This window comes from Fukomys damarensis, unplaced genomic scaffold (assembly GCF_012274545.1).
Source record: "Fukomys damarensis isolate Sample0158 unplaced genomic scaffold, DMR_v1.0_HiC HiC_scaffold_37, whole genome shotgun sequence".
Taxonomy (NCBI): Eukaryota; Metazoa; Chordata; class Mammalia; order Rodentia; family Bathyergidae; genus Fukomys; species Fukomys damarensis.
Genome location: NW_022900949.1, coordinates 8,634,474 through 8,644,692, shown reverse-complemented (window position 1 = coordinate 8,644,692; position 10,219 = coordinate 8,634,474). Strand labels below are relative to the sequence as shown.

Genomic DNA, 10,219 nt, shown 5'->3' with positions numbered 1-10,219 from the left:
GCAGTCCGCAGTGCTGGCCCCGCCCACTCTGCGACCCCAGCCAAGGGGAGCCAGACCCCGGGCCGGCCGCGTCCAGGGCACATCCCTCCCAGCCCTATTTTCCCCTCCCCACCTACCTGGCCTCTGGGGCCTTTCCTTTTCCGGTTCTCCCTTTCTTTCTCCAGGTGATCCCACCCCCTTATCCTGTCCGCAGGTGGACCCCGTCCCGCAGTGCTGGCCCCGCCCACTCTGCGACCCCAGCCAAGGGGAGCCAGACCCCGGGCCGGCCGCGTCCAGGGCACATCCCTCCCAGCCCTATTTTCCCCTCCCCACCTACCTGGCCTCTGGGGCCTTTCCTTTTCCGGTTCTCCCTTTCTTTCTCCAGGTGATCCCACCCCCTTATCCTGTCCGCAGGTGGACCCCGTCCTCAGAGTAACCCTTCTCAGCTCACCCCTGCTCCCAGGCCAGCCTTAGCCCGAGCTCTCTGCCTCCCCTAGGGTCTGCTTTGCACGGATAGCCCCTTGCCCAGGCTAGCCTGTTTCCTCTGGGCGGTCTTCGCCTAGGCTGGCCCGTCCCCCAGTCTCTTGCTCAACCGTAAGATGAAAGGGGCTGGACTGGGCTGCGGGCTGGGTGCTCAGCGGGCAGACCTGGTTCAGCCCTGTCCTTTCCCTGAAGCTCTCCCCGAGCCTCCACCTCCTGCCCTGCTCCTCTATAAAATGGGGATGACCACAGTGGCCACCTGGTAGGAGAGGTAGTCAGGGCGGAGCCACCTGTTTAAGGCCTTTTTTGTGGAGGGGTCACTGGTCTGTGTGTGTGCGTTTGTGACTCATGGAGCAGGAGGCTCTGCGGAAGATCATTACCACCCTGGCTGTGAAAAATGAAGAGATTCAGAGCTTTATCTACTCCCTCAAGCAGATGCTGCTGAACGTGGAGGTAAGGGAAGAGGGGAGCCGCTCACCATGCGCCCCAGCCCGTTGGTGCTGATGTGCAGGGCCAGCCGTGGTTGTGCCCGGGCCTCAGTCTTCCGTTCTGATCCCGGGCTTTGGCCAACCCCGGCCGTTCCTATCCAGGCGAACTCCACCAAGGTGCAGGAGGACCTAGAGGAGGAGTTCCAGTCCCTCCTGTCCGTGCTGGAGGAGCTCAAGGAGGGCATGCTCACGAAGATAAAGCAGGACCGTGCCAGCCGCACCTATGAGCTACAGGTGTGGGGCTCGGCTGCCCGCAGGGGTAGTGGAGTCCAGGCAGCCGGGCGTCTTCCTCCAACCCCCGTGCTCCCAGACTCTGGCCTCTCCCCTGCCCCCTCCAGGCGTGGCCTGTCAGTCACCATCTGCCTTCCCTTCCCCTCCCCTGAGTCCCTTTAGCCCCGACCCCCCCATCGGAGAGCTTCACCCCCACTCACACACCTCCCTCGGCTCCTTTGGGCTCTCCCACACTCCAGGCTGGGGTCCCCTGAGCTGCATCCAAGCCTCCCCGGAGCTTCCTAACATCCCACGTTCCCATCCCCAGGGAATGTGGAGCCCAGGAGCTCAGGTGGACCCAGGTGTTTGAGGGTTTAAGGAAGGGATCCCCGGGTGATTCTTCTGTGGCACTGGAGCCAGGGTCGAGCGCTAACCTCCCTGTCCTCCCTGGAGATGGAGAAGGCAGGGTTCCCTGGATCCTGACCACGGTGGGCACGGGGTCCTGGCAGGGTTCGAGGCTGCGCAGAGTCCCAGTGCCGGGCTGATGGGACCCTCTCGCCCTACAGAACCAGCTGTCTGCCTGCACCCGGGCCCTGGAGAGTTCGGAGGAGTTGCTGGAGGTGGCCAACCACACGCTGCAGGCTTCGGACAATGAGGACTTCCTCCAGGTGGGCGTCTGTGAGGCGGCACCCAGGGCTGCTGGCAAGATACAGTGCACCCAGTAACACTTGCATATCTGCTTAATTGCACCTATGCTGTTTAGTGGAAGGATGGCCTACCTGGGCAATAGTTAGCAGCAGTGTTTCTCAAACATTCCTGCGTGTAGTGGTGCCTGCCTGCCATCCCAGCACCTCTGGGAGGCTGAAACAGAAAGATTGCAAGTTCAAACCCAGCCTGGGCAATGTAGCTAGTTTCAAAATAAAAACACCAGAGATGGTGGAGGATCGCTGTGAGTTCAAGGCCAATCTGAACTACAGAGTGAGACCCTCTCTCAAAAAACACACACAGGGGGAGGGATGTAGTTCCGAGGTGCAGCTCCTACCTGGCAAGTGCAAGGTCCTGAGTTTGATACCTGGTACCAAAACCAAAACAAAATTAATGAAAGAATAAATAAATAAAAGTAAAATGAGCTGGGATGGAGCTTAGTGCAAAGGCCTTGGGCTCTGTCCCCAGTAGTGCAAACAAGAAAAAAAATTGCTCAGGACATACTAACACTAAAAAATTATTCGTTGATGACTTGAAATTCACATTTATCACGATTTTTTTTTTTTTTTTTTTTTTTTTTTGGTACCGGGAATTGAACTCGGGTCCTTGCGCTTACAAGGCAGGTCACCGACCCGCTGAGCTAAATCCCCAGCCCTTGCCTGGGAACTGGCAGGAGACTGGGGTGAGGGTGGATTTGGGCCTGCGCCGCCTTCTCCCTTCAAGGAGGGCCAGAAGAAGGAGCTTCTGCCTCAGTCTGTGGGGAGTGGCTCTGTCACAGGGCCTCACCCAGTTTCTGATTTGAAGACAAACCCAAAAATTCGCTCTGTTCCTCCTCTAGGCTGCCAAGCAAATCAAAGACAGGTAAGCTGCTGGGTCTGGCCCCACCCCGTGCCCTAACCGCGGTGACGGTGGGGACCTGGGCCCAGAGCGCAGGCGCCAACGCGGGACACGCGGCTCGGATGACCAGGCCTGGGACCCCCGACCCGAGACAGTCAGCGGGCTGCTTCCACCTCCTTCCCCGCAGTGTGACAATGGCTCCTGCCTTCCGGCTGTCACTGAAAGCGAAGGTCAGCGACAACATGAGTCACCTCATGGTGGACTTTGCGCAAGAGCGTCAGATGCTGCAGGCCCTTACGTTTCTGCCTGGTGAGAGGGAGACCTGCCGGAGGGCCGGGATTGCAGGGAAATGGACCCGCAGCTGGGAGGCTCAGCCGGGTCCTGGACTGAGGGTGACTGAGGGTGTCTCCCTCCACGAAGGTCCCCCGGGGCTGCAACACCCACCGGGGGCCTGCCCTTGTCCCGCACGAGGGTGGGGCCTTGCGAGCACTCCCCTCCCACTGGGCGGTCCCTGAGGTCGCTCCTCCCCTGTGTGGGTGGGATCTTAGCCCCCTGTATACAGGCTGCGGCCCTGTGTTCCCAGCACAAGCTCAGGCCCAGCCTGGACAACAGTGATTTAAGGAGACCCCGTCTCAAAAACCAGAGAGGGCAGGGAATGTAGTTCAGTGAGAAAGCCCTGGTTACATCTCGGTAATGGAAAGGCAGGCGGGGAGGAAGGAAAAGAGGAAGGAGGGAAGGAAAGGAGGCCCTGTCAGTTGCTGGAGAATTTGGCGAAATCCTGCCTCTAAATAGTAGCATCTTGAGATGGACCCGTCCTCTGTTGGTTGAGTCCTGAGGAAGCTCTCGAAACCCCACTCCTTGTTGGACCCCTGAGGAGTCTCCAGCCCCTGGTCCCCAAAACCCAAAGGCGCAGCCTCCACGGGGTGGAACCCAGTGGCCCCGCCCACAGGCTGTCACGTGGTGCGCGGGCTCCAGCAAGCCCCCCCCCCCCCCCCCAAAACCTTGACTGTCCCTCCCTTCCCTGCTTCTGTCCCGGGCAGTGCCCAGCACACCTGTGATCGACCTAGCTGAGTCCCTAGTGGCAGATAACTGTGTGACCCTGGCGTGGCGCATGCCGGAAGAGGACAGCAAGATCGACCACTATGTGCTGGAGTACCGCAGGACCAACTTTGAGGGCCCCCCGCGCCTCAAGGAGGACCAGCCCTGGATGGTGGTGGAGGGCATCCGGCACATGGAGTACACTTTGACAGGTCAGGAGCTCGCCTGGCCGGGGGCCCAGCGCATTTCATCCCTGAAGCCATCTGTCTTGTTGCTGATGGGTCTTATTTTTGAGACGGGGTCTTGGTAATTCGCTGAGCTGCAGGGGCTGGCCTCCAATTTAGAACTCTCCCGCCTCAGCCTCTCAGAGTGCTGGGATGACAGGTGTGCACCACCACACCCAGCATATGTCACCATTTGACAAATGAGGAAACTGAGGTACAGGAAGTAAGGCGCTATGCATTCCTTATAAGTTACCCGGCATCTACAGTGGACCAGATGCTGTCCTTGTAACCTTCAGCAAAGCAGTGAGATCTCTTGCCTCCTAGAGTTGGCATCCAGGGACAACCCCAGGTACTGGGTGATTTCCTTGGCTGTTATAAAAGACATTAAATAGCTCTGGACATGGTGGTCCACGCCTGTAATCCTAGCACTTAGGAAGCTGAGGAAGGAGGATTACCATGAGTTCGAGACCAACCTGGGCTACATAGTGAGTTCCAGGCTAGCCTGAGCTACATAGCCAGACCCTGTCTCAGAAAAAAAAGAAAGAAATAAAAAAGCACATGGAATCCGTGGAGCTGCTTATGGGTGGATCTGAAGGCAGAAAAGTCAAGGGTCTTCCCTGAATTTCAAATTTCAGATGCCCTCCTGAGCGGCAGGAAGCCCTGCGGGCAATAGAGTCTTACAGACATAAGTATCACGTTCATGGGCTCACTCTTAGGCTATAATCAACCCTAGTTATCTGTAATTAGCATACATGGTTAATAATGAGCATGCTAATTGCAGGGGGAAAAAAATCACCAGCCTGCCAGCCAAGGAGTCTGAGATCTATTTTTTTCTCTTTTGCCTGGGAACCAAAATAAACACACGCCTCTTTTAATTTTTCTTTTTATATAAGATTTCACAATCTCACCTCCAAGTCCTCCTGCCTTTTGTTTTGTTTTGTTGTGACTTTTTGTTTGGGAATAATTATAGATGCACAAGCAGTTGTAAACAGAAAGTGCATTGAGTCTGGTCATGGGGGCGCTGAGCTGTAATCTCAGCTACTCAAGAGGCTGAAGCAGGGGGGTTGCAAGTTTGAGGCCAGCCTGGGCAACTCAGTGAGACCTAGCCTCAGAATAAAAAATGAAAAGGGCAGGAGGTGTTGGCTGAGGCCTGCTCCCAGTGGGGCCAGTGATTGCCAGTTCATAGCCAGAGAAACTGAGGCACGGCAGGAGTTAGATCTCTCTTTCTGAAATTGAGCTTTGTGGGTGGTTGTCTTGGCCTGAGAACGTAGGTGTTTGTTGCTGAGCACACTATGAACTCTCGCAGGAGTTGAGGCAGAAGATCTAGTTAGTTTAGAGAGGTGAGAAAAAGAAATGACGTTAAGGTGAGGGCAAAGGGAGGTATAGAGGGTTGTAGAGCAGTAGTGGTGGTGGGGCCCAGGCTCCTGTTTCAGATCCCTGCAGAGTGGGCGTGTAGGGAGCCAGCAGTCAGGACGCAGCTGTATACCCAGGGCCAGGCAGCAAGGTGGGCTGTGGCTGCCATGGATGGAAGGGGACCATGAGAGCAGGGACTCAGGCCTGGGCACCAGATGTAAAAAGCTAGCAGGAGGAGGAGGAGCCTAAAAAAAGACCATAGAGGAGCCAGAGGCGGGGAAGGGCCGGCTAGAAAGCTAGGAGAGAGCGGTGCTGTGGGCCCAAGGAAGGGCAGCTGTGGCAGCCAGGGGGCCCCAGCGAGATGGGAGCTGAGGCGGGAGAGGGGGGACCCGTGGACAGCGCCAAAGAGCTTTAGCTGGACGGCTGGGTGTGGCTCGGGGTGGAACATGTACTTAGTGTGCAGAGCCTGGGGAACCTGTATCAATCTTGTTTTTTTTGTGGTACCGGGGATCAAACTCAGGACCCTGCACTTGCCCTCCAAGCACAGTACCACTGAGCTACATCCCTGGCCTGAACCGATCTCAAAGTAAAAACAATTAATAATGGTAATGATGATAAAAAGGTTGGGATATAGCTCGGTGTAAAGGCTGTGGGTTCAATCCCTGGTACTGAAAAAAAATAGATAAAAGTTTAACATGTTAATTATGAGTGGAAGGAAGGAAAGGGTGTTTACTCGCAGTAGAGAGAATGTTCAGCCATGTATGTCCCCCAAGTGACTCGGTCACATTGGTCCCCGCAAATGGTGTCTCTGGGAGCAGCATTTTTCAAAGTGCTTCCCAATCCCGCCTGCAGATTCTCCCAGGAGAGCGTGGGCCTAGCCTGGAGGATCAGCTACTCTGCTTGCCATAGTACTGAAGTCCCAGGGCCAATACTGATTGGCCAGTTTGGGTCATGTGCCTGTCTCTGAACCAATCCCTGAGACAGTCATAGAGCATCTTGATTGGTGGCTCTGGACTGAAGGCGGGATCAAGCAATGCATAAGCCCCGGGGTAGGTAAGGGCAGAGACCGGCTTTGTAGGGATAAGATGTTATTTACAAGGTGCTCCTAAGAATGAGGGGTGGGGGCCTCACTGTGGAATGTGATCGATTCTTATCAGGGCTCAAAGTCACAACTGAGACTGTGCAACATTGCCGCCTATCATCCCTCTCTTGCCTCCCAGGTCTCAAATTTGACATGAAGTACATGAACTTCCGGGTGAAGGCTTGTAACAAGGCGGTTGCGGGGGAGTTCTCTGAGCCAGTGACCCTCGAAACACCAGGTGACTGGCTCCCATCCCCTCCCTGTCCCTGTCTCCATGTGCACTCCCTCTTGATGCCCCAGGGAGCAGTGTGACGGGACAATCTTCCAGTTATGGGTCTGTGGGCCTTGTTGCCCTGGCTGCCAGGAAGCTCCAAGCTCAGTCCGCAGTGGCTTCCTTAGGATGGTATTTGCTAAAGCCATGCGTTGTTTTGTTTGTTTGTTTCTGAGAGTGATCCCATTATAACTGAAAGTTTTGGGTTTTTTCCCTTGCTATGTAGTCTAGGCTAGTCTTGAACTCACTGTGTAGTCCAGGCTAGCTTCAAACTCATGACAGTTCTCCTGCCTCAGCCTCCTCAGTACTGGGATTACAGGTGTGTGCCACCACACTCAGCATCTATATGTTTCTCTCTCTCTCACACACACACACACACACACACACGCACACACACTCACACTTCCTTTCTCCCCTACCGAATAGCTAAGTCTTCTTATAGCGGGGGACGACATATCGGTGGTGAAAACATTCTGCAACCTCCCACGGTGACACCTTTCACTTCCTGCTGGGGAGTCCCTCTTCTGCCGGGCCTGGCTCCTGCCCGCCGGAGCCCGCCCCTGTCCTGAGATTGGCCACTGCGCACCTTCCTGTTGCCCCTCGATCCTCCGGTGCCCTGTTTATCCCTCGCCCTTCTCGGTCTGGCCACCGGGTTTCCCTGTCTTTCTCTCTGGCTTCTTGTCTTTCCTGTTTTCGGGCCCTGCCTTGGTCTGTCCGGATTGCTGTCTGCCTGTCTCTCTCTGTGTCTCTCTGGGTTTTCCCATCTCTGTACCTCCCCCGTCTGCCCGGCCCCAGCGTTCATGTTCCGCCTGGACGCGTCCACATCTCACCAGAACCTGCGGGTAGACGACCTTGCCGTGGAGTGGGACGCTATGGGCGGGAAGGTGCAGGACATCAAGGCTCGTGAGAAAGATGGCAAGGGGCGGACGGCATCTCCTGTCAACTCCCCAGCCAGGTAGCCTGCCTCTGGGATGGAGGGAGGAACCTAGGGTTGGAGGAGTCCCAAGTCAATGAGGGGAAGAGGGCATTTTGGGTAGGCTTTTGATGGTTGAATAAAAGTTCTCCAAACCGGACTGTGAAGGGCACAGAGTACAAAAAGAGCCAACTATATATTGTCAGGGGCAAACCAAACATCAGTGGTGTTTGGGGTGGACCAAAGAGGCCCTCTCATGTAGAGGAGAGGCCTGAACTGAGTCTTCCCTTCCCTGCCACCCACAGAGGTACCCCATCTCCCAAGAGGATGCCCTCAGGTCGTGGTGGTCGGGACCGGTTCACAGCTGAGTCCTACACAGTACTGGGTAAGGCGGGGAGGGGAGGGGGAGAGGCTGATTCCCCTGGCAGGGCTCTGGGGAGGGGTGGACGTGGACAGCCTCACCACGCTTTGGAGGGAGGGGTCCCAGTGAGAGGCATTGTTCCCGCCACGGAAGAGTGGGGTGTTTGGGGTGAGAGATGAGTGCGAGGGGGGGCTAAAGAGCAAGTCTGTGGGCTGGGGAGCTGTCAGGACAGCGCACAGGCGGATTTCCCGGTCTGTGGAGAAGCCAAGATTTGGGCAGTAGCTGGAGAGAAAGTTTGCCTGTGGAGCAGCGGGGATTGTGGGGGAGCCTGAAGCAGGACAGGAGTTTACAGCCAGGCGTGGTTGGGCACAGCCCTGTGGGAGGCTGAGGAGGGAGGATCACGAGCTCGAGCCCAGCCTGGGTAACTCGGTGACTTAGCAAGACGCTGTCTACAAGTTTTTTAAAAAGGATGAGGCTGTAGCTCAGTGTAGTGGCCCTGGTTTCAACCCCCCAGTACTACAAAATAACAACAACAAAACCCACCCCAAAATGTACAGGAGTTTGGGAAAATAGCTTAGGGTGGGTGGAGCCAGGTCACGGAGTCGAGAGGGGTAGGGCGGGAGGAGAAAGTAACGTCACAGGGGCCATTCGATCCTGTGAAGGGAAGGTAGGTCTGTAAAGGACTGGAGTACAGAAGAATGGCCAATGTCTAGGAAACAGCTAGAGAAATGAGGTACGTTGGGGTTGAAAGAGGAGGTGAGGGTAGGGCATGGCAGCACACCCCCATCATCCCAGCACTCGGGGAGGCTGAGGCAGGAGGATCACTGAAAATTTGAAGCCAGCCTGGGCTACACAGTAAGACCTTGTCTCAAAAAACCAAACCAAACAAAAATAAAAGGAGAGGGGAGGGAGGAGATATGGGGGTACAGAGAGTGAGAGCGAAAGCGCAGTGTTTCTGGAAAGGAGAGAGGAACCTGGGCAGAGCAGAGAAGCAGAAGCTCAAGGAATAGCCGTCTTGAAGCGACTGGAAGGAGAAGCTGAGATTTGGGGGAGACAGGATGTGGCTCAGGGGTTCACTGAGATCGGAGAGCATCTGAGGCCTGCGTGGAGCCAATGACAGGAGTAGCACAACTCAGAGGGTGCCCCGAGAGGGTATGTGAGGTCGGCGGAGTATCTGGGCTCCAGGAGGAGTGGGAGCCTGCAGGGTGACGGGCTGGAGGAACCCCCGGGGGACCTGTAGTCCTCAGGAGGAGCTGAGACAGGCGAATCCGTGGCCTCCACCAGAAATGAGGGTCTAGTTCGATGTGGATTCAGAAAACAGTCAACAGCAAGGAATCGGCCCTGGGGAGTATCTGGATTCTACCATAGCCGGGGATGAGGGAGTTATCCAGGCGGAGGGAGAGCTTGAGACCTCTGGGCACGGGGATTCTGCCGGGAGCAAGAGCTCGGGGTTATCCAGCTTCTGGGAAGAACTAGGGCATCTGGGGAGGAACGCTGAAACTTGAAAGTATTTGCAGGGAGCAGCTCGGCTTGGACAGAATCTGAGAGGAAGACGGAGGCATAGAGAGTATCTGGGCTCAGTTTCCCCGAGGGCGTTGAAGTGTGGGGGAGTAGCTGGGGTCTGAGGAGAACCCGAAGGAGCAAACGGAGCCTTCGCGGGGTCCTTGGGCTCCCCAGGAGTGCCTGGAGCGCCTAGAGGGAGCCGCTGGGGTCCCATAGGGCACCTGCGGCTGTGGCTGCGCAGGGGGTACCCGGTGAGGAACGCCTGACCCGGCCCCCCAGGGGACACGCTCATCGACGGCGGGGACCACTACTGGGAGGTGCGCTACGAGCCGGACAGCAAGGCGTTCGGCGTGGGCGTGGCCTACCGCAGCCTGGGCCGCTTCGAGCAGCTGGGCAAGACGGCCGCGTCCTGGTGCCTGCACGTGAACAACTGGCTGCAGGTCAGCTTCACAGCCAAGCACGCCAACAAGGTCAAGGTGCTGGACGCCCCCGCGCCCGACTGCCTGGGTGTGCACTGTGACTTCCACCAAGGTGACCGGCGGCCCAGCCACCTCTGTCCTCCTCACCGGGGCCCGATCCCCCCGGCCGAGTCCTGACTCTGTGCCTCCGACTTTGCTTCCCATGCCAGGCCTCCTGTCCTTCTACAATGCCCGCACCAAACAGCTGCTGCACACGTTCAAGGCCAAGTTCACTCAGCCACTGCTGCCGGCCTTCACGGTGAGCCACCCGCAGCCCCGGAACGGGACAGGGACGGGGCCGGGCCGGACGGGCGCTGC

General features: G+C 56.9%; 1 protein-coding gene across 2 annotated transcripts in view; it reads left to right on the top strand.

Moving 5' to 3' along the window:
- The window catches only part of Fsd1 (fibronectin type III and SPRY domain containing 1), an 18,748-nt gene that overhangs the window by 8,050 nt on the left and 479 nt on the right, over window positions 1-10,219 (top strand). The window contains exons 1-12 of one of the 2 annotated variants that reach the window (XM_010634823.1): window positions 12-193; window positions 394-912; window positions 1,050-1,181; window positions 1,724-1,825; window positions 2,701-2,723; window positions 2,887-3,008; window positions 3,740-3,949; window positions 6,535-6,633; window positions 7,462-7,621; window positions 7,885-7,964; window positions 9,723-9,974; window positions 10,072-10,160. In XM_010634823.1, the coding sequence (XP_010633125.1) occupies window positions 808-912; window positions 1,050-1,181; window positions 1,724-1,825; window positions 2,701-2,723; window positions 2,887-3,008; window positions 3,740-3,949; window positions 6,535-6,633; window positions 7,462-7,621; window positions 7,885-7,964; window positions 9,723-9,974; window positions 10,072-10,160 (1,374 nt within the window). In that variant the 5' untranslated portion in view covers window positions 12-193; window positions 394-807. Of the gene's footprint in view, window positions 1-11; window positions 194-393; window positions 913-1,049; window positions 1,182-1,723; window positions 1,826-2,700; window positions 2,724-2,886; window positions 3,009-3,739; window positions 3,950-6,534; window positions 6,634-7,461; window positions 7,622-7,884; window positions 7,965-9,722; window positions 9,975-10,071; window positions 10,161-10,219 lie in introns of those variants that run through there. The other variant, XM_033759311.1, reaches the window with a different exon arrangement.